At 44.0% G+C, this 23552-nt stretch overlaps 1 protein-coding gene and 1 long non-coding RNA gene across 3 annotated transcripts; one reads left to right on the top strand and one right to left on the bottom strand.

Moving 5' to 3' along the window:
* Positions 1-5283: 5283 nt before the first annotated feature.
* LOC118359057 (cytoplasmic polyadenylation element-binding protein 2-like) lies at positions 5284-22870 on the bottom strand. 2 transcript variants are annotated; one of them, XM_035737264.2, is made up of 11 exons: positions 21890-22870; positions 19855-20127; positions 16509-16599; positions 13777-13827; positions 12229-12252; positions 10599-10766; positions 10391-10480; positions 9569-9687; positions 9311-9425; positions 8662-8843; positions 5284-7359 (listed from the first exon to the last, which is right to left on the bottom strand). In XM_035737264.2, the coding sequence occupies exons 1-11, from the start codon at positions 22409-22411 to the stop codon at positions 7132-7134; spliced, it is 1863 nt and encodes a 620-aa protein (XP_035593157.1). In that variant the 5' UTR covers positions 22412-22870; the 3' UTR covers positions 5284-7131. The 2 variants fall into 2 exon arrangements, with proteins under 2 accessions (XP_035593157.1, XP_035593158.1); XM_035737265.2 differs by lacking the exon at positions 12229-12252.
* LOC118359058 (uncharacterized) lies at positions 22453-23071 on the top strand. The gene is made up of 2 exons (XR_004820588.2): positions 22453-22582; positions 22868-23071. It is a non-coding gene; the product is annotated as an uncharacterized LOC118359058 (long non-coding RNA).
* The last annotated feature ends 481 nt before the right edge of the window (positions 23072-23552 follow it).

The raw sequence follows: 23552 nt of genomic DNA on the forward strand, positions 1-23552 counted from the left end.
ATTATGAAAAAAAATTGTATTCAATAAATCATCTGGTAGAATTATAAATAGGTAGAATTTTGTTAGAACAGAATTTTTCATGAGTAATGAAATGGAGCAAAATAGGTTGTTACCCAAACCACGTCCGCATTCTATCAGCTATCTAACTGCTAGGGTGAAAAATTAGTCAAGAATCAAATCATCCAAGGGAAAAGAGAGGGAAATATAGAAAGGGAAGTGCATAATATATTATCAAAAGTGATTAGAGATGCGTGGGACAGGGAGGGGGTCACACGTTCAAGACGTTAAACACATGAATGTTCTAATAATACAGTATGTGAATAAACGAACATAAAATCGTATCCCCATAGGGTAGTAACAGCAACACATGACACCTGACCTACGGGATACCAAGGACTCCACACCAGGGCATGAAACACTATGACACAGGAATAACAGGGATATTACCCTGTAGAGATACAGACATGTACAGTACCATACAGCTGATATGCTAATGCACCAGCAGGTCATTACTCACAGAGAGAGGGATTGTCCCCTGAAAAGTATTTAAGAGCGATGTCCTCACAGGGTCACAGTTAGAGAAAACAAAGAACACAGTTAATATGTATTCTGCAGACCCAAATGTTTTATTATTATCAGTGAAGGGGTGTGTCTTTGTCATCTTTCACTAGCAGGACATAGAACTTAGCCACTTTCTATAGGTCTGGAGTCTCATAACTAGTAATTACTGTACATATGAGAGACAGATTTCTTATAGAACAGTTTCATCCAACTGCAAAATTCATCGCCTGATAACACGACCCAGGAACAAATATTGGACAGAATCTTCCTTATGAATCCTTCTCCATGACAACATTTGAACAGCGGTATGGATTAGCCAACTAGTGTAACACATGGCACACTACACTGCACAAACACACATCTCCCAGTCGTATGCCTGCAGTTGGCTGATCCAGCCAGGCTACTGTGTGTTTTTGGTCTTTTAAGTGCTTTGCTACATTAGAGTAACCACAGTAACTATAAAAAGGTGGGGAGGAAAGGAGGGGTGAAGGCAAAATATTGTTGTGTTCTCATTCTCGTATATCTACATTGTTACTAAACTAAAACCTCTGTCCACACACTAACAAGACCCACACAGACAGCACAGAGACGACACTAGCCACTGACTAAACACCACTCAGCTTCTCAACAGCTTCTTCACTCCTCACAAACCACCACGTAACAAAATGGTGGCATCCACTAGTCTAGAACCAATATAGCATTTTTTTTGTATAAGTATGTCGGATCAAACAACGTATCAACATCAATGCATGCAAGATGTTTTAGGTAAGTAGTTTTAATGTATTTGTCTTGATCGCCATGGTATTTTGAACACCTAGGCTTCTATTGTTTTTGTACATGCTACTCACAGTAGGATTTAGTGGTTTCTGTTATATGATATCTGTTTATGTATGATATCTGTTATATGAGATCTGTTATATGATATCTGTTAATGTATGATATCTGTTATATGATATCTGTTAATGTATGATATCTGTTATATGATATCTGTTAATGTATGATATCTGTTATATGATATCTGTTAATGTATGATATCTGTTATATGATATCTGTTATATGATATCTGTTAATGTATGATATCTGTTATATGATATCTGTTAATGTATGATATCTGTTATATGATATCTGTTTATGTATGATATCTGTTATATGATATCTGTTATATGATATCTGTTAATGTATGATATCTGTTATATGATATCTGTTAATCTATGATATCTGTTATATGATATCTGTTGTATGATATCTGTTGTATGATATCTGTTATATGATATCTGTTATATGATATCTGTTATATGATATCTGTTTATATATGATATATGTTATATGATATCTGTTTATGTATGATATCTGTTATATGATATCTGTTATATGATATCTGTTTATATATGATATCTGTTTATGTATGATATCTGTTATATGATATCTGTTATATGATATCTGTTTATATATGATATCTGTTTATGTATGATATCTGTTATATGATATCTGTTTCCTGTATGTGATGGTTAAGTCTATCCTGTATGTGTTGGTTAAGTCTATCCTGCATGTGTTGGTTAAGTCTATCCTGTATGTGATGGTTAAGTCTATCCTGCATGTGTTGGTTAAGTCTATCCTGCATGTGTTGGTTAAGTCTATCCTGCATGTGTTGGTTAAGTCTATCCTGCATGTGATGGTTAAGTCTATCCTGCATGTGATGGTTAAGTCTATCCTGCATGTGATGGTTAAGTCTATCCTGCATGTGTTGGTTAAGTCTATCCTGCATGTGATGGTTAAGTCTATCCTGCATGTGATGGTTAAGTCTATCCTGTATGTGTTGGTTAAGTCTATCCTGTATGTGATGGTTAAGTCTATCCTGTATGTGTTGGTTAAGTCTATCCTGCATGTGTTGGTTAAGTCTATCCTGCATGTGATGGTTAAGTCTATCCTGCATGTGATGGTTAAGTCTATCCTGTATGTGTTGGTTAAGTCTATCCTTCATGTGTTGGTTAAGTCTATCCTGCATGTGTTGGTTAAGTCTATCCTTCATGTGATGGTTAAGTCTATCCTGTATGTGTTGGTTAAGTCTATCCTGTGTTGTTATGTGTGTGGTTAAGTCTATCCTGTATGTGTTGGTTAAGTCTATCCTGTATGTGATGGTTAAGTCTATCCTGTGTGTTGGTTAAGTCTATCCTGTATGTGTTGGTTAAGTCTATCCTGTATGTGTTGGTTAAGTCTATCCTGTATGTGTTGGTTAAGTCTATCCTGTATGTGATGGTTAAGTCTATCCTGTATGTGATGGTTAAGTCTATCCTGCATGTGTTGGTTAAGTCTATCCTGTATGTGTTGGTTAAGTCTATCCTGTATGTGATGGTTAAGTCTATCCTGTATGTGATGGTTAAGTCTATCCTGCATGTGATGGTTAAGTCTATCCTGTATGTGATGGTTAAGTCTATCCTGTATGTGTTGGTCAAGTCTATCCTGCATGTGTTGGTTAAGTCTATGTGTTGGTTAAGTCCCTGTATGTGTTGGTTAAGTCTATCCTGTATGTGATGGTTAAGTCTATCCTGTATGTGATGGTTAAGTCTATCCTGTATGTGATGGTTAAGTCTATCCTGTATGTGATGGTTAAGTCTATCCTGTATGTGTTGGTTAAGTCTATCCTGTATGTGTGGTTAAGTCTATCCTGTATGTGTTGGTTAAGTCTATCCTGTATGTGTTGGTTAAGTCTATCCTGTATGTGTTGGTTAAGTCTATCCTGTATGTGTTGGTTAAGTCTATCCTGCATGTGTTGGTTAAGTCTATCCTGCATGTGTTGGTTAAGTCTATCCTGTATGTGTTGGTTAAGTCTATCCTGTATGTGTTGGTTAAGTCTATCCTGTATGTGATGGTTAAGTCTATCCTGTATGTGATGGTTAAGTCTATCCTGTATGTGTTGGTTAAGTCTATCCTGTATGTGTTGGTTAAGTCTATCCTGTATGTGTTGGTTAAGTCTATCCTGTATGTGTTGGTTAAGTCTATCCTGCATGTGTTGGTTAAGTCTATCCTGTATGTGTTGGTTAAGTCTATCCTGTATGTGATGGTTAAGTCTATCCTGCATGTGTTGGTTAAGTCTATCCTGTATGTGTTGGTTAAGTCTATCCTGTATGTGATGGTTAAGTCTATCCTGCATGTGTTGGTTAAGTCTATCCTGCATGTGTTGGTTAAGTCTATCCTGCATGTGTTGGTTAAGTCTATCCTGCATGTGTTGGTTAAGTCTATCCTGTATGTGTTGGTTAAGTCTATCCTGCATGTGTTGGTTAAGTCTATCCTGTATGTGTTGGTTAAGTCTATCCTGTATGTGTTGGTTAAGTCTATCCTGTATGTGTTGGTTAAGTCTATCCTGTATGTGTTGGTTAAGTCTATCCTGTATGTGTTGGTTAAGTCTATCCTGCATGTCTAAGTCTATCCTGTATGTGTTGGTTAAGTCTATCCTGCATGTGTTGGTTAAGTCTATCCTGTATGTGTTGGTTAAGTCTATCCTGTATGTGTTGGTTAAGTCTATCCTGCATGTGTTGGTTAAGTCTATCCTGTGTTGGTTAAGTCTATCCTGTGATGGTTAAGTCTATCCTGCATGTGTTGGTTAAGTCTATCCTGTATGTGATGGTTAAGTCTATCCTGCATGTGTTAAGTCTAAGTGTTGGTTAAGTCTATCCTGTATCTGTTGGTTAAGTCTATCCTTCATGTGTTGGTTAAGTCTATCCTTCATGTGTTGGTTAAGTCTATCCTGCATGTGTTGGTTAAGTCTATCCTGCATGTGTTGGTTAAGTCTATCCTTCATGTGTTGGTTAAGTCTATCCTTCATGTGTTGGTTAAGTCTATCCTTCATGTGTTGGTTAAGTCTATCCTGTATCTGTTGTTGGTTAAGTCTATCCTTCATGTGTTGGTTAAGTCTATCCTTCATGTGTTGGTTAAGTCTATCCTGTATGTGTTGGTTAAGTCTATCCTGTATGTGTTGGTTAAGTCTATCCTTCATGTGTTGGTTAAGTCTATCCTTCATGTGTTGGTTAAGTCTATCCTGCATGTGTTGGTTAAGTCTATCCTTCATGTGTTGGTTAAGTCTATCCTTCATGTGTTGGTTAAGTCTATCCTTCATGTGTTGGTTAAGTCTATCCTGTATGTGATGGTTAAGTCTATCCTGTATGTGTTGGTTAAGTCTATCCTGCATGTGTTGGTTAAGTCTATCCTGTATGTGTTGGTTAAGTCTATCCTGTATGTGATGGTTAAGTCTATCCTGTATGTGATGGTTAAGTCTATCCTGTATGTGATGGTTAAGTCTATCCTGTATGTGATGGTTAAGTCTATCCTGTATGTGTTGGTTAAGTCTATCCTGTATGTGTTGGTTAAGTCTATCCTGTATGTGTTGGTTAAGTCTATCCTGTATGTGTTGGTTAAGTCTATCCTGCATGTGTTTAAGGTTAAGTCTATCCTGCATGTGTTGGTTAAGTCTATCCTGCATGTGTTGGTTAAGTCTATCCTGCATGTGATGGTTAAGTCTATCCTGTATGTGTTGGTTAAGTCTATCCTGCATGTGTTGGTTAAGTCTATCCTGCATGTGTTGGTTAAGTCTATCCTGCATGTGATGGTTAAGTCTATCCTGTATGTGTTGGTTAAGTCTATCCTGTATGTGTTGGTTAAGTCTATCCTGTATGTGTAAGTCTATCCTGTATGTGTTGGTTAAGTCTATCCTGTGTGATGGTTAAGTCTATCCTGTATGTGTTGGTTAAGTCTATCCTGTATGTGATGGTTAAGTCTATCCTGTATGTGTTGGTTAAGTCTATCCTGTATGTGTTGGTTAAGTCTATCCTGTATGTGTTGGTTAAGTCTATCCTGTATGTGTTGGTTAAGTCTATCCTGTATGTGTTGGTTAAGTCTATCCTGTATGTGTTGGTTAAGTCTATCCTGTATGTGTTGGTTAAGTCTATCCTGTATGTGTTGGTTAAGTCTATCCTGTATGTGTTGGTTAAGTCTATCCTGCATGTGTTGGTTAAGTCTATCCTGTATGTGTTGGTTAAGTCTATCCTTCATGTGTTGGTTAAGTCTATCCTGTATGTGTTGGTTAAGTCTATCCTGTATGTGTTGGTTAAGTCTATCCTGTATGTGTTGGTTAAGTCTATCCTGTATGTGTTGGTTAAGTCTATCCTGTATGTGTTGGTTAAGTCTATCCTTCATGTGTTGGTTAAGTCTATCCTGTATGTGATGGTTAAGTCTATCCTGTATGTGTTGGTTAAGTCTATCCTGTATGTGATGGTTAAGTCTATCCTGTATGTGTTGGTTAAGTCTATCCTGTATGTGTTGGTTAAGTCTATCCTGTATGTGTTGGTTAAGTCTATCCTGTATGTGTTGGTTAAGTCTATCCTGTATGTGATGGTTAAGTCTATCCTGTATGTGTTGGTTAAGTCTATCCTGTATGTGATGGTTAAGTCTATCCTGTATGTGTTGGTTAAGTCTATCCTTCATGTGTTGGTTAAGTCTATCCTGTATGTGATGGTTAAGTCTATCCTGTATGTGTTGGTTAAGTCTATCCTGTATGTGTTGGTTAAGTCTATCCTTCATGTGTTGGTTAAGTCTATCCTTCATGTGTTGGTTAAGTCTATCCTGTATCTGTTGGTTAAGTCTATCCAAGATTACGGTTTACAGATGCTGTTAATATATAACACCTATACATCTATTCATATATTATGTATAGCAGCAAAGCTTCTAATATAGCTTGTGATTCAAAATGTTAAGTAGAGTTAATACAAACCAGATTCATATTTATAGTTGTATTTTTTCAGGTCAAAATGAGAGCAAAGATAACCCTATAATTTTTGTACCTCTTCCCCAATAAGGAAAAAGAGAACATAGCAACAATGAACAATTAAAGTTTGTTTTGTGGCAGAAGTGTATATCCCTGTTACGCTTCCTATCATTTTGCTACCTTTGGTAAATGACCTGGGGCAGGCGTCCAGATTATAGAATCAAGGTTTTCCCAGAAACAAGGGCACGCTACACCCACTATGGGGTGGCTAGCAGACAGACAGACAGACAGACAGACAGACAGACAGACAGACAGACAGACAGACAGACAGACAGACAAGACAGACAAGACAGACAAGACAGACAGACAGACAGACAGACAGACAGACAGACAGACAGACAGACAGACAGACAGACAGACAGACAGACAGACAGACAGACAGACAGACAGACAGGCTACCCCCATGCAAAGACATTCTCATATCTACGTTAAATCTCACATATAAAAATAATTTGAAAAACTACAAAACATCTATCTCTTTTTAAATATCCTCTTAAAAAACATGAAGGTACCACAAAAAAAGTTGTTAGAGCCTGAGATGTGAAAGGGGGGGGGGGATTGGTGAAAAACTGAGGCTTGTAATGTTTGGCTGCTACAAAAGATAGATATATTGTATACTGTTATGTACTCTACACTGATAGCTTACGGTAAGAAGCAGGGCGATGACACTTTTTCCTGCCTGGCGATGTCTCTCTTCAATTAACTGTTGCTTCTGACCATGTCTCCATAGTGACATGTGATCGCGTTTCTCTTCAGTTCCAGCGGAAGTGAATTTGCCTTGGGCGGTCAGCCCCCTCTTTGACCAGCGGCTTGTGGAACTCTCGGCCGGCGCGGGAGTGGATGTTAGCCCAGCAGAACTCACAGTAGTACTGCAGGCAGGTCACGTTGGCGCAGAAGAAAGGGGCAAACTTCCCCCCACAACGCGCCCCCTGGCACTCATCACAAAGCTGGTCATCCAGAACATAGGGCTTCACCTCCACCTGCAGGGGTACAGGGGCATGGAGGGGATGAGAAGTGGAATACTCAGACACAGCACAGATACATACACTGAGTGTATAAAACATTAGGAAACACCTTCCCAATATTGAGTTGCACCCCATTTTGCCCTCAGAACAGCCTCAATTTGTCAGGGCATGGACTCCACAAGGTGTCAAAAGCGTTCCACAGGGATGCTGGCCCATGTTGACTCCAATGCTTCCCACAGTTCTGTCAAGTTGGCTGGATGTCCTTTGGGTGGTGGACCATTCTTGACACACACAGGAAACTGTTGAGCGTGAAAAACCCAGCAGCGTTGCAGTTCTTGACAAACTCACACCAGTGCGCCTGGCACCTACCACCATCCATACCCTGTTCAAATGCACTTAATTATTTTGTCTTGCCCATTCACCCTCTGAATGGCACACACACACAATCCATCAAAAATTGTCTCAAGACTTAAAAATCATTTTTTAACCTGTCTACTCTGATTGAAGAGGTGAGATCATATCTTTCACCTGGATTCACCTGGTCAGTCTATGTCATGGAAAGAGCAGGTGTTCCTAATGTTTTTGCAAGCTCAGTGTATACTGAGAAAGGCAATAGCTTAAGTGTATATTTGACCGGCAGACAATCTGCAGTATGGCGGCGGACGGCATTATGCTAACCCAACTTTTATGCCTTTCCATAACCCTGACCTTAACCTCAGCGAAACAACCTAAATTGAACCTAAACCTGACATTTGTTCCTAAACCTAACCTTAATTAATTTCGACCAGTATGCCTAAATTAAGCTTTTGTTCTGCCTGTCGAAAATCCCAAAAATATACCTATAAAATAATAGGTGTGGATGTAAGTACATGTAGCATACAGCATGTAAATACACTGAGAAAGCACAGATAAAATGCTGGTATACATAGTGAGAGATGAACATGCTACTATACAAACAAGGACAGGGTTGAGGCTCAGTGAGATTTAAAGACAAAGGAGTCAGCGCTGAGAAATGGAACTAATTCAATCAGCACTAACAAGCATTCTCTTCTCCATAGCAACCACCGTCTAACTATCTGCGTTTGATGCTTGAGGGAACACACACACTCTTTTCCTTTGAACCACAAATCCTCAGGAGGGCTGATCCTCTCACACGCTCCCTCTCTTACTCTCTCTCTCTCTCTCTCTCTCTCTTCATCCCTAGAAAATCATGAGGAGAACGTCTCTGACAGGATTGTGTGGTTAATGAGAGGGAGCGGTAGGTGGGAGGGAGGGAAGGATGGCAGGGAAAGAGGGAGAAAGGGAGGAGGGCTATACCCGCTTGTCAATGTCTCCATGTTGCAGCTGGACGAATCTGGCGCTGATAGCAGCGATGTAACTCTGCTGATTGGAGAAGGCCACGCGCCCCGCCCCTTTTGGGTACTTGAGCTCTGGATCAGTGTCGATGCCAGCGTAGCAGACCCCCCCATAGAGACGGTCCATAATCATGGCCAACTCCACTGGAGAGAGATGAGAGAAAGAGACAGAACAGAAGAAACGAGAGAGAACGGGGGGAGGAGATGGGGAGGTGACACATGAGTAGGTGAGATGGGGGAGGGGCAAGAGCGAAAGAGTGGAGGAGGGGGTTGTCAGATGAATTATACGAGATGTGATTACACGGGGGAAACATTGCCAGCATTTCAGACGGTCCATATTACTTCAAACACAACATCTGTTTATCTATTTACCATCACCAACATGAACATACCGATCCAATTACATACTGAGTAGATCAACTAGAGCAGAGCTGCTCAACCCTCTACTTGGAGAGCTACTGTCCTGTAGGTTTTCACTCCAACCCTAATCTAGCACACCGTAATAATTATCTGGTTGATAAACTGAACCAGGTTAGACTTGGGTTGGGGTGAAAAACTACAGGAGCGTTGGAGAACTCTGTGATAGAGGGAGATTGTGTGTGTGTGTTTACCTGCTCTGAGAGGGCGTGGAACGCCTCCTACGAAGATGGTCTTTCGAGGATCCAAAGCCTGAGAGCCGTCCATCACAAAGTCACTGTCACTCAAGTTCCATGGACGAATCTGGACCTAGAGACACACACCCGTACACACATATCCCATACATTTAATCATCGCCAGATAGAATTACACAGTGTAGGTGTTGCTAGTCTCACAGATGTCCTTGCTGGTGGGAATGGCCCAACAGAGAGCTGGGTTTGTGTTGGACTCACAGGCTTGTCTTTGATGGTGGGGCTGGAGACACAGAGGTAGAGCTTGCCGTCCTCCTCCATGCAGGCCTCGATCAGAGCCTGCACTGAGCTCTCCTCCTGGAACAGCAGGAAGGCGTAACCTAGGCAACACACACAACACACTCTCAGGGGATAGCACCTGGAAAGCATATCCAATAGTGGGGGGAAATACTGCTACAAATACACTGAATTATTCCCATTTGACCAAGTACTATATACACAGACTATGTAGGTAGTCATAATGGAAAGAGAATGTGGGTTAACTTAGCTGTGCTGTCTCTTCCAGCAGTCACAGGGACTGCATTGATAGCTACAGGCCATATATATACAGTATATGGTGCTAAAACATACCTTTATGACATACTGTACCTTTATGACATACTGTACCTTTATGACATACTGTACCTTTATGACATACTGTACCTTTATGACATCCTGTACCTTTATGACATACTGTACCTTTATAACATACTGTACCTTTATGACATACTGTACCTTTATGACATACTGTACCTTTATAACATACTGTACCTTTATGACATACTGACATAACATACTGTACCTTTATGACATACTGTACCTTTATGACATACTGTACCTTTATGACATACTGTACCTTTATGACATCCTGTACCTTTATGACATACTGTACCTTTATAACATACTGTACCTTTATGACATACTGTACCTTTATGACATACTGTACCTTTATGACATACTGTACCTTTATAACATACTGTACCTTTATGACATACTGTACCTTTATGTCCGTTTCTGTTAAAGAAATTCTGAGCAGAGCTTTACCTTTCGGGGGGAAGTAGGATTTGCTCTCAGCCTTGTGTGGCCAGTCCACCACCAGGTGGCCAAAGCGACGGAAACTGTTGGTGATCTCATCTGACGAGAGAAAGATAGAAGGAGGAGGGAGCAGGGAGCAGGGGGAACGAAGAAAGAAGAAGGAACCCACGTGAGTCACTGAACTAACACGATTGTGTTATGCTCTTCCTCCTCTCACCTTCATCTATGTCAGGGGGAAGGCCGCCCACAAACACTTTGCGGGAGAAACGCTCAATGCGCTCCCCGTTTGGGTGGGGGTAACAGTTGGTGTCAAGCCCTGGGACTCCCTGGTTACCGTGCCCGTCATCAAGGAGGCTGTCTTCAATTGGGAACAGGGACGAGCGGCCTTGAGAAGAAGAGGTCAGAGGTCAGACCGCATAGACAATGACATCCACATAGATACACACAAACATACATACAGTCACATCACAAGGCACCCATACTTCTGCTGTGCACATTCAATATTTGGGGGTTTGTAAACAACAGAAGAAACCAATGGTTCTGTACCATCTCAGTTATAACACCCAATGACAGTTATTAGATTGAACACTCGTGGAGCCCAATTGCTTAATGTTATATATCTCAGAGGAGGCTGGTGGGAATAGCTATAGGAGGACAGGCTCATTTTTTATGGCTGGAATGGAATAAAGGGAAAAGTATCAAACCTATGGACACCACATTTTTGACTCTGTTCCATGAATTCCATTCCAGCCATTACAATGAGCCCTTCCTCCAATAGCTCCTCCCACCAGCCTGCAACGATATACTTCTCGTTTTATAATGAATCACATGATAAATGCACAGGGTCTATAACAACATGTGCCACAACTGTCATCAGGCTTTGTGCTTTGTAGCTACAATGCAAAGTATAAACATGAAGTGAAAGAGGATTATGTGCAATCTAGTATAGATGTGCTGTAAGACCAAGACACGCAACCATGAATTCTCCAGCCAGAGCTCTGTGACTGACTGACAGACAGCAGACAGAGAGGACAGGATAGAGATCTGGTAAGAAAGCAGTAGCAGGGGTTAGAGTAATGGACTGAGGAAAACCTATGGTTTACTGAGTCTGAAACCTATAGCAATGTGCTATGTCTGGATGTAAACACATATGGTGCAGCACAGTGTCCTGTAACATAGTACAATCAAAAACAAAAAGCAAATGCTGGTACAAGAAGCAACTGTTTGGGACACCACTTATTATTCATACTGAAATATTATTATTTTTTTTGTCTCCCACATCAGTTAAAGGCCCAATGCAGTCGTTTGGAAACAATATCAAATCATTTCTGGGTAACAATTAAGTACCTTACTGTCATAGTTTTCCATTAAAATTGAAAAATATATACATTATACATTACACAGATATATACAAAAACTATTCTTCAAGGAAGAATTTTGCTAGGACTGTCTGGGAGTGGTCTGAGTGGGGAGGGGAAACTTAAAACTAGCTGTTATTGGCAGGAAGGTTTGGAGCTTTGTTATTGGTCTATTAACCAATTTAGTAACCAACTAGTAACTATCAGGAAATGACACCGATAAAAAAAGACACACTTTTACAGTGCTAGTTTCATCAGCTGTTTTACAATATGATACAAAACACAGGGAAAAAAAGATCATTTTGACTGAACTGAGCCTTTTCACGGTTGGTGATGAGTCATGCTGACGCTAGAAACACTGAATCGTTTGTAATCCAGACACTGTTTTGGTAGCTGCAGTTCAGTAGCATTAAACCATGCTGTGTACTGTATGTACACACAACACACATGACATGACACAGACTGCACGTCACATGAAGGCGGCTTTACCTCGACGTCTCCCATAGCTCCTTGCTGTACGTAAACAAAGTAAACAGTGGTATTATGTCTTGCAGACATTCCTCGCAAAGTAAATCACCCACAGACCTGGCTGGTACTTACTGACACTACAGAGCAATCAAACGATGGCCCTCTAGTACCTAGTACCATTATTTACCCCTAACCCCTTTCATCTCCTCCTCATCTGACTGCATGGTTGTAGTATCATAAAACCTTATTATGGTCACAAGATTGTCATTACGTTTCCCCCCACAGTTTTTATGCCAGTAATGTCATTGTGTATCAAAACAAGTGTCATGGAAGTGTCCGTTTCATAAACGTTGACAGATAATTTGTTCCTTCGACATCAGTGCGATCTTTTTGTGTCGTGAAAATGAATTACGCAACAAATTGTGGTGGAAGTGATTACTTGCGCAATTGTTTGATAGAATAACTAGCATGTGGAGGTACGTTTGCTGTCATGCGATGCTATGCTGGTGGTCCTCCCACTGCAACTTGGGAATGCATGCACAGTTTAGGCTACAGGGTGGTGAAAGTGCACGGTGATGAGCTTGATGCTTGATGCTCCTTTCCAATAAATATTGAGGGTCCTTTCCAATAAATATTGAGGGTCCTTTCCAATAAATATTGAGGGTCCTTTCCAATAAATATTGAGGGTCCTTTCCAATAAATATTGAGGGTCTTCATTTGTATCAAATTAAGTGGCATGATGATCAGTGCTTAGCTGCCAATTAACAAATACAAAATGCTCGTATCCATCTCATCATATAACCTAACCTGTCCAGCCCTTACGAAAACATATTGCAGTCAGAGTGCAGTATAACTGCAGTACACTGCAGTATAACTACAGTGTGCTGCAAATACTGTGTCTAAAATAACACTGTTTTTTTTTTACTGCAGTACTTTTGCAGTACAACTGCGGTTTCAGTGCAGTATAACTGCATTCTGCAATTACTGAGTCCAAAATACCACACTCGACTGCAGTTACTGCACTTTCAAAGCGAACTGTTCTCTGAGAGCAGAATGTGCAAAAAACGAGATTGGGCAAATTTGTCTTAGACTTGGACAACTAGGCATTTCACTTCATCGTGCGAAGGACACTATTAAACATTCCTCTTGGACATACAGTACTTCATTATCTTAAGCCACTGTAGGATTACAGCAACAATGCATATCACTCATGAGGTTTTTGGGAGTTGACATGATGGCTGACCTTGTCCTATAGATTCTGTATACATATATAACAAGAGACATGTTTACTACACTGTTACTACTGTCTACTGTCAGTCTAACTGACACACACAGCACAGCATAGGAGAACCAACACTACCCATTAAACAAAGCAATCCAGAAGTTCAGAAAAGAAATGAAGTTCAGAAAAGTGTCAGAAATGTCCATTCTACACATACTGTCTAGCCTGCTTCTCGAACTAGCCTGGTTAAGCGTCTCCAATGTGATAATCATGATATGGAAACATTTACACTGAAAAGGAGATGGAAAAAGTGACACAAGCTGGCGTTGGCCAGGAGAGATAATTACCATTGAGCATGAGCAGGCCGTCGGCTCCGGGGTGAGGGCATCCCACACGGCCTGACATTAGAGAGAGACACACACAACACACACACACACACATACACACATACACACAGGGATGAGACTCTCAGCAGATGGAGAGGCCAGGGCGAGGCCATCACGGGCACGGCCATGTATATGGAGCAGCAGCACCCTTGTCACATGGCTATAGCCTACTGAGCTGTAGTGTCAGAAACAGAACACAGAACAATACCCTGTTGATCCATGGAGACAGCTTGAGCTGGAATATATATATATATATATATAGAACTTGCTTAGCATGTTAAGCTACAGAGAATGTTACCTAGAATGCAATGCAAAACCTGAATTACTTGCTATTATGTAAACATCGCCAATGTAAACATCGCCAAAACGTCCTGGTTATCTAAATGTTTTATCACAAAGTAAAACCCTGAATCAATTTGGGTTAACCCTAATGAAGTATCAGAAGCAAAAGTCCGTTATTTAATGGAAAGAACCTCAGACGTGTGAACAGAGAAATAATGCATACCGGCAAATGATCTGATCTCCAGTTGAAAAAGAAGCAACCCTTTTCCACTGCCATGTTAGCATGGTAGATCTCCCATGCCCAATTAGCTAAGCTCATTTCTAAAGCCCTGTTAGGTTTGTGCTTGCCTTCTGCATCTGCTCTGTTAGCTTAGCCCTGTGCCTAGCAGTCAGGGCTATAAATGGCAAAGACCAACCTCCCCTACTGTCCCCTCCCCTCCACCCTCCTCTCCGCACTCCTCTGGCTGTCACATGCGGTGTGTGAATGTGCGATCATGTCTAAATTTAGTCTGTTTCCCTCTGGTTCTCTGTGCTGTGAATACTGGCCTATGTCGGCAGAGCGATGGGTCAGTAACCAGAAGGTCGCTGGTTCGAATCCATGAGCCAACTAGGTGACAAGTCTGCTGGTGTGCCCTTGAGCAAGGCACTTAACACTAATTGTTCCTGTAAGTGGCTCTGGATAAGACTATCTGCTAAATTACTAAAATGTCTGCTCTATCTGCTCCTGCAGGCTAAACAAGAAATTAAACTCAAGAGTCCTGCACAGGTGGAGTACAGGACACTGGCTGTGAGAATAACATTGCTATCTAGACTAGTAAATAATTAACAATAATAATAGTCTTTCATGGGTAGTATACTGTGCCAAATTCAATGTAAGGGATTGTGCTGTGTACTGTAAATTTAAAATTGTCTCCCAGTCTCTGCCAGTATGTTGAAGCCAGTAGGCTTAACCATCTGTGTAGCTAGCCAGGAGTAATTTTACACTGACTGCAGTTTACCTGGATCTCTCCTCAAGATCCAGCACCTAGGCCAGCCCTGTCACTCTACTCCTGGGCCAGCCCTGTCACTCTACTCCTGGGCCAGCCCTGTCACTCTACTCCTAGCCCTGTCACTCTACTCCTGGGCCAGCCCTGTCACTCTACTCCTGGGCCAGCCCTGTCACTCTACTCCTGGGCCAGCCCTGTCACTCTACTCCTGGGCCAGCCCTGTCACTCTACTCCTGGGCCAGCCCTGTCACTCTACTCCTAGCCCTGTCACTCTACTCCTGGGCCAGCCCTGTCACTCTACTCCTGGGCCAGCCCTGTCACTCTACTCCCGGGCCAGCCCTGTCACTCTACTCCTGGGCCAGCCCTGTCACTCTACTCCCGGGCCAGCCCTGTCACTCTACTCCCGGGCCAGCCCTGTCACTCTACTCCTGGGCCAGCCCTGTCACTCTACTCCTGGGCCAGCCCTGTCACTCTACTCCTGGTCCAGCCCTGTCACTCTACTCCTGGGCCAGCCCTGTCACTCTACTCCTGGGCCAGCCCTGTCACCCTACTCCTGGGCCAGCCCTGTCACTCTACTCCTGGGCCAGCCCTGTCACTCTACTCCTGGGCCAGCCCAGTCACCCTACTCCTGGGCCAGCCCAGTCGCCCTACTCCTGGGCCAGCCCAGTCGCCCTACTCCTGGGCCAGCCCAGTCGCCCTACTCCTGGGCCAGCCCTGTCACCCTACTCCTGGGCCAGCCCTGTCACCCTACTCCTGGGCAAGCTCAGTCACCCTACTCCTGGGCAAGCTCAGTCACCCTACTCCTGGGCCAGCCCTGTCACCCTACTCCTGGGCCAGCCCTGTCACCCTACTCCTGGGCAAGCTCAGTCACCCTACTCCTGGGCCAGCCCTGTCACCCTACTCCTGGGAAAGCTCAGTTACCCTACTCCTGGGCCAGCCCAGTCACCCTACTCCTGGGCCAGCCCAGTCACCCTACTCCTGGGCCAGCCCAGTCACCCTACTCCTGGGCCAGCCCAGTCACCCTACTCCTTGTCCCTTTGAGGAGTGTCCTACCCTATCCTATCAGGACAGAGAGTGCTGCCAGGCTGCCTGACTCCTGTCTGTCAGTGTACCCCAGGTTAAGCAGTAGCAGTAGCAGCAGGATAAGGGCTGTAAGTTCATTTAAAGGCACAGCCGGTGGTGGCAGTAATACTTACTCTTACCAGGGAGAACATAAGCTGCTCGCGCTGGGGAAAACAACATGCCTCGAGGAGGGAGCAGGAAGCCTGTCAGTTCCTTGGGAAAGAGTATGCTGCGCCTCAAATGCATTCCCCCTAAATCACCATTCTCCACAATCACAATGCCCTTCCCCATTATACAGTGAGTAAGTACAGTAAGTATGAGAATCAACGACGGTGGGGAGGGAGTAAATAAGTAGTGTCTCACCCTTCATTGGATCCTGCTCCGCCCGCATGATGTCAATCAGAGAGCTTTCCAGTGAGTGCATGTTTAGACTGTCGTACATTCTAGATCGATCCTGAGGGGAGAGAGGGAAGGACAGAGATATGAAGGCTTAAACAACTGGGGGAAAAAACTGTCAAACTGAAACACACACATACAACAACTGGAACCCTGCAGTGGTCTGGTACATACTGTAGGCATGGGTAAGCCTGTGGATGTGGCTTAATATTCTGCATGTGGAGCAGCACATCCATGGATAAAAAACGAATCTGTATTTGTTCACTTCAGGGGTACTAAGGTATGCTTGTGAGCAGAATGGGCCCAATGATGGATTCACCAGGAACTCTGGAGCACGACAGACAGACAGACAGACAGACAGACAGACAGACAGACAGACAGTCAGTCAGTCAGTCAGTCAGTCAGTCACAGACAGACAGACAGACAGACAGACAGACAGACAGACAGACAGACAGACAGACAGACAGACAGACAGACAGACAGACAGACAGACAGACAGACAGACAGACAGACAGACAGACAGACAGACAGACAGACAGACAGAGAGAGAGAGAGAGAGAGAGAGAGAGAGAGAGAGAGAGAGGAAACCAAATCCAGGGATTTAACCCAGAGTGCTTGCTGGGATGGGATGGAGGTTATTACGAACTCATCAGAGGGACAATAATACAGACCCCTGTACAGTAGAGAGGGAGGCGAGATAGTAAAAGGTCATATCAGCACCTCTCACAACTTCATATTTACACTATTATCTAATTAGACAATAAAAACAAAAAAACATTCTACGTGCTGAAACATGCTAGATGTATGTTCATCACATAGCCAGACCACCACTCAACAGTACTCCACACACTACTTCTCCACAGACAGGATTGAAAACACTCCTCTAAAAGTGGTCCAGTGGTCAATCTGTGTGTGATTTTTAGGTTAATGTTATGCTAACGTTTACTGCCTGACTCTGAGGCATAAGTCAGGGCCCCCGACAGTAAGAGGAAGGGCAGAGAGAAAAGGCCATTGGTTGGATAATACCAGATTATTCCAGGCAGACCGGCCAGGTTCCCTCCAGGCCTGTTTATAGCTGGGCTTTACACAGAGGAAAAAACAACATGGCCGTTAAATATCCTATAGCCTGTCATCGGGTGGACATTCTAGTTTATGTGATGCTGTAGCAACTGTAGCAACTGAAGGAGTGTTGCCACCCTGTCAGCGAATAAGAATGTAGTACAGGTCTGTGTAGTATAACATCCTTTATATGGTATGACATATCTTATGAAGGATTTACAAAGGCATTATTATGGAATGATCGAAGCGTGTAGGAATGTACACTCCACGGAATAGGCAGTAGGTCACCTCTCTCTCTCTCCCCTCTACATATCTCTGTCAATGACGTTCACATCATGATGAAGCACAAATGCAAAAAGCCCTATCCAAACATAACACAGAGGAAGGAAGGAAAAGAGAGGAGACGTGTGTATGGAATCTGAGGAATTGCTAGTCGGACACTGTTTATGGAAATGAACAATTCATGGAGCCTCGCCTGCTTCCTGGAAGAGGAAGAGCAGAGCCATGACAGAAGGGAGAAAGTGATGAGGGGATTACTTTGAAAAAATAGATCAGGGGAATAACTAGCGTGTTTTTCCAGTCTCCACCTGGGAAAATACAGTATGGCGACGGTGGCCCAGCCAAAGATCCTTTCTTAAGGCCTTCTGCCTCCAGCTTCCCCCTTTGTACTTAAAAGGTCAGAACTGTGCTGTGCATAATTAGATGACATCAGTTATGGGTCTTGAAGTATGTGTACATAGAGCTATAACAACTCCCATCCTGAAATAGACTCAGGTGAAATCTGCTAAACGTGGTGTTAAAGTAGCTTTAATGCAGCCCTACTCCCTGACACCTCCCACTATGGCAGAAATTAATAACACTGCTCCCGTCTGTTTGAAATGGTAATTCTGCTCGTCATCTGGGAGTGACATTGATTCTCAGCTGTGTGTTTTCTAAAGAGCCCCTTTACACTTTCCCCCTTCCTCTCTCCCCCCTATGCTCCCTCCCGGCTCTCTGTCTTCCTCTCTCCCCCTCTGCTCCCTCCCGGCTCTCTGTCTTCCTCTCTCCCCATCTGCTCCCTCCCGGCTCTCTGTCTTCCTCTCTCCCCCCTCTGCTCCCTCCCGGCTCTCTGTCTTCCTCTCTCCCCCCTCTGCTCCCTCCCGGCTCTCTGTCTTCCTCTCTCCCCCCTGCTTTGCTTTCTCTGTCTGACTTTCTGCGTTTGATGTTTGTCGCCTTCCTGCTCCTTCTTTCCCACAATCCTACACTCTGAAACACTCTGCACTTTGAAAACAGGGCTGTGAATATTAAACTGTCCCATTCCCATCATTTAAACTGTTCTTCTGTCATCCCTGCTATCTCTCTCTCTACCCCTTAATCGACCACTCTCTCTCAAACACCCACTCTCTCAGAGCGTGAGCTCTGGCTTCAATATCTAATTCAGGAAATAATTCCGTAATCCTATGAGTCCGGCCCTATTTCACTCACTGCATTAAAACCCTTTTGCACTACACCCACCAGTATACAGTACACACACACACACACACACACACACACACACACACACACACACACACACACACACACACACACACACACACACACACACACACACACACACACACACACACACACACACACACACACACACACACACACAGACCCCTTCCTAACACACACAGACACCTTCCTAACACACACAGACACCTTCCTAATATTGAGTTGCACCCCATTTTGCCCTCAGAACAGCCTCAATTTGTCAGGGCATGGACTCCACAAGGTGTCGAAAGCGTTCCATAGGGATGCTGATCCATATTGACTCCAATGTTTCCCACAGTTGTGTCAAGTTGGCTGGATGTCCTTTGGGTGGTGGACCATTCTTGATACACACGGGAAACTGTTGAGCGTGAAAAACCCAGCAGCGTTGCAGTTCTTGACACTGGTGTGCTTGGCACCTACTACCATACCCCGTTCAAAGGCACTTAAATCTTTTGTCTTGCCCATTCACCCTCTGAATGGCACACATACACAATTCATGTCTCAATTGTCTCAAGGCTTTAAAATCCTTATTTAACCTGACTTCTCCCCTTTATCAACACTGATTAATGTGGATTTAACAGGTGACATCAATAAGGGATCATAGCTTTCACCTGGATTCACCTGGTCAGTCTATGTCATAGAAAGAGCAGGTGTTCCTAATGTTTTGTAGGTTTAAAGCAGCACTCAGTCTATCTATGCTTACTGAGAAAAACACAGACACCACAGTCAAAGCACGTACCTGGAGAGGCATAAGCGTGTTACTGTTACTGTCTGTTCGGAACATGTTCTCCTCAATCCAGGCCTTGGGGCCCATGGGGCCGGCGGAACGGGGGAACTTGGGCGGTGCGATGACGTTACTGGAGAAGGGTTTTTTCATGGGGGAGACCTGGCTGACAGAGCCCGGGATTCCCATGCCTCCACCACGACGGTGGTCCCGACCCCAGGACATACCACCAGAGCTCCAACCACTCCCCTGGTGACTGCCCCCCCAGGGAGATTGCTTCACCATGGGCTAGAGAGAGAGAGAGAGAGAGAGAGAGGACAGGGAGGAGTGGATAGAGGCTGAATGTGAAATTGTATTCATTGTTGGTATTTTGTGTGTTTCTTTTGATCCTGTGTTTCCCTCTGCAACAGCCTACAATGACCTGGTTCTGCGGAGGGGTTGGAAGGGTAAGAAGATTTAGGGCTTTAAGACTAATACAAAGTATCCTGTGCACACTGACACCACCAACATCCATTTCTCTCTCTCTCTCCCACTCTCTCTCTCTCTCTCGCACGCGCGCTCTCACTCACTCTCTCTCACCACACACTCACACAATGCCATTTACATTTGAGTAATTTAGCAGACGCTCTTATCCAGAACTACTTAAAGTTAGTGCATTCATCTTAAGATAGCTTGGTGGGAATAACCACATATCCCAGTCATAGTAAGTACATGAACCTCTCCCTCAACGTCAGAAAGACAATGGAGCTGATCGTTGACTACAGGAAACAGAGGGCTGACCACGCCCCCATTCACATTGACGGGGCTGTAGTGGAGCGGGTCGAGAACTTCAAGTTCTTCGGGGATTCACATTACTAAGGATCTTTCATGGTCCACACACACCAACACAGTCGTGAAGAGGGCATGACAATGCTTCTTCCCCCTCAGGAGGCTGAAAAGATTTAACGATCCTCAAAAAGTTCTACAGTTCTACAGCTGCACCATTGAGAGCATCCTGACTGGCGGCATCACCACTTGGTATGGAAACTGCTTAGCATCTGACCGCAAGGCGCAGGGGGTAGTGCGTACGGCCCAGTACCTCACTGTGGCCATCCAGGACCTGTATACCAGGCGGTGTCAAAGGAAGGCCCTAAAAATGGTCACTTACTCCAGCCACACAAGTCATAAACTGTTCTCTCTGCTACAGCACGGCAAGCAGTACCGATGCACCAAGTCTGGCACCAACAGAACCCTGAACAGCTTCTACCCCCAAGCCATAAGACAGCTAAATAATTAGTTAAATAGTTCAACCAAACAGCTACCTGGACTATTTAACTATCAGCATTGACCCTTTCTGCACTAACTTTCTTTTCTCATCACACACGCTACTGTTTATTATCTGTGACTTTATTCCTAGTTGTATGTACATATCTACCTCAATGACCTCGTACCCCTGCACACCGTCTCGGTATTGGTACCCCGTGTATAGAGCCAAGTTATCGCTGCTCATTGTCTATTTATCATTATGTGTTTTACCTGTCTATTATTTCTCTATTTTCTTTCTCTGCATTGTTGGGAAGGGCCCGTAAGTAAGCATTTCACTGTTAGTCTACACCTGTTGTTTACCAAGCATGTGATGAATACATTTACATTTGAACCTCAGATCTATTAGTCACACGCATGCAAACACACACACACTCACACACACAGTATGGGGTTAATTGAATAATGTAATCCCTGCCTTACATTGGCAGCTCTTACATGTTCTGGGAGCACAGGGACACATTTGTTTTCATCATCATAGCTGCTTTTATGCACTTCTGTATCGTAGGCTAACTAACATGTAATAACATATTCATAACCGTGGCCTGAGCCTAATACAATCTAGGAGTGACATTGATGTGCACTAATTTACATTAGCTTTACAAAAAAGTATTATATCAATATCTCCCACCCAGTCTAACAGTTTCTATATATCTGTCATTTTAAAGGATCAATCCTCTATTCTACGTGGATCCTGGTTATGGTTTCCGTGTCAACAGATGCATAGAGAGGACTGGAGATAGCTCACCTGGTGGTGGTGGTTGTAGTTGTTCCTCTGCTGCAGGAAGACGCCTTGCTGGTGCTTATGATGGTGCTGGGGGTGCATCTGGGGGCTGACTGGGGACCGGCGGCTCTGCTGCGTCTGCTGAGGGGCGTTGATCTGGTGCGAGAACGGACTGGTGAAGCCCTGCACGTTAATGCCGGGGCACGGATTAGCCGAGCCCGGAGAAAAACTCTGGAAGAAGGCTGGGTTGATGGAGGAGGGGATACCGGGATAAAAGCTGTTGTCTGGCTCGGTATGAGCCATCTGATTAATCGCGTTTGCGTGGTGGATAGGGTTGGCCGAGTTGGAGACGGGTGGTGGAGAGCTGGTCTGAACCGACCACGGGGTTCCGAATCCATGGAGTGGAGGTGAAGCTGAGCCACCACTCGGGTTCTGCATCTCTTGGTTCTGGAGGTTTGGAAAACCGCCCCCGAGACTTCCGGCCAACATATTGCCGGTGCCACTGCCATTGCCGTTATTTATATGGTGGGTGATGAGGGAGTCCATTTGTATCTGAACCTTGTTTGGATTTACGGAAGTGGGCGATGGCGACGCGACAGTCTCCACATCGGCTTCAACCTCCCCCACTGGCGAGCCGCTGATTCGTCCGGGGCTGGAGTCTGTGCTGCACGCGGGTTTGGTGGAGACTTGAGCGGTGAAAGGCTGCCTCAGCGGCAGGTGACTGAATTTTCCTTGGGGTAGGGGCGACTCAGTGCATCCAAACTCAGCTAGCTGATATATTTTCCAGTCGTGCTGAAGGTCAAATATAGACTGTGTAGGGCAAAAATGATCTTGACCAAAATCTGGATTCTGGTTCAGGTGGTTGTAGTTGGAAGTGAGGGCTCCCAGCTGGTTGTTGGTTTCATTTGGTTGCTGTTTCCCGGCTTTATTGACTGTGTTTGTTTTTTCTGTACTACTTTTCCTCTGTTGGCGGGGTTCGTTGTTCGGTTGTCACCCCCACAGGCTCATCCTGCATGTTGTGCCGATGCGCAGCAACTGACAGGAACAGTGGGGACACCGAACCGACGCTACTGTGCGAGACCAAGGGCGAGCCGGGGCGCAACTGGCGGATGGAAACCGGAGAAGAGGAGGAGCAGATATTAGAGAGCGTCCGTCGAGGAGTAGAGCGGTGTCCAATGTAATAAATAAACCAATAATAAACCAAAACGTAATCACCCATTTATTTATCTACAAATATGGATGAACGTAGTTGTCCATTCCTCCGCCTAGAACAACATAGGAGAATGTGCAGAATAGATGCGTCGACAGATAAATAGTCTACGAGAGATGAGGGGTTTGTCTCTGTTTGGTCGGCGTTTTCTACAATGAATATTTGTTTCTTATTTTAAACACGATGAATCTAAGCCCCTATTTATTCATGTTAAAGTTAGCCTTATATTGTAGCCTCCGAAATCCAGTCCTGACCGACCGTATACCCCCTCCTCTCGATACCGGCTGTACTGCTGCGGAAGAGGATTAAAGGTCTCGATGAAGTCTACGTCACGACCGCATCAAGTTCTGTTCTATCCCTTGCTCCGCCCTTTTTAGTGAGTGCTGCTGATCTCTTCTACCGGGGCCGAGCTGCAAACACCGCATAAATCTTTCATTTTTCACAAGGTCCAGTAGCCTACTTCGTCATGATGTCCTG

This window comes from Oncorhynchus keta, chromosome 26 (assembly GCF_023373465.1).
Source record: "Oncorhynchus keta strain PuntledgeMale-10-30-2019 chromosome 26, Oket_V2, whole genome shotgun sequence".
Lineage (NCBI taxonomy): Eukaryota > Metazoa > Chordata > Actinopteri > Salmoniformes > Salmonidae > Oncorhynchus > Oncorhynchus keta.

Bases quoted from the DNA above. Each gene is read 5' to 3' on its own strand.
- LOC118359057 (XM_035737264.2), bottom strand. From the start codon at position 22,411: ATGGACTCCCTCATCACCCACCATATAAATAACGGCAATGGCAGTGGC. The intron at 10,481-10,598 runs GTGAGAGGAGGA...TTCTCTCGTCAG, and splicing joins TCCCCCTGACATAGATGAAG to ATGAGATCACCAACAGTTTC. The intron at 8,844-9,310 runs GTAAACACACAC...ATCTCTCTCCAG, and splicing joins TCCACGCCCTCTCAGAGCAG to TGGAGTTGGCCATGATTATG.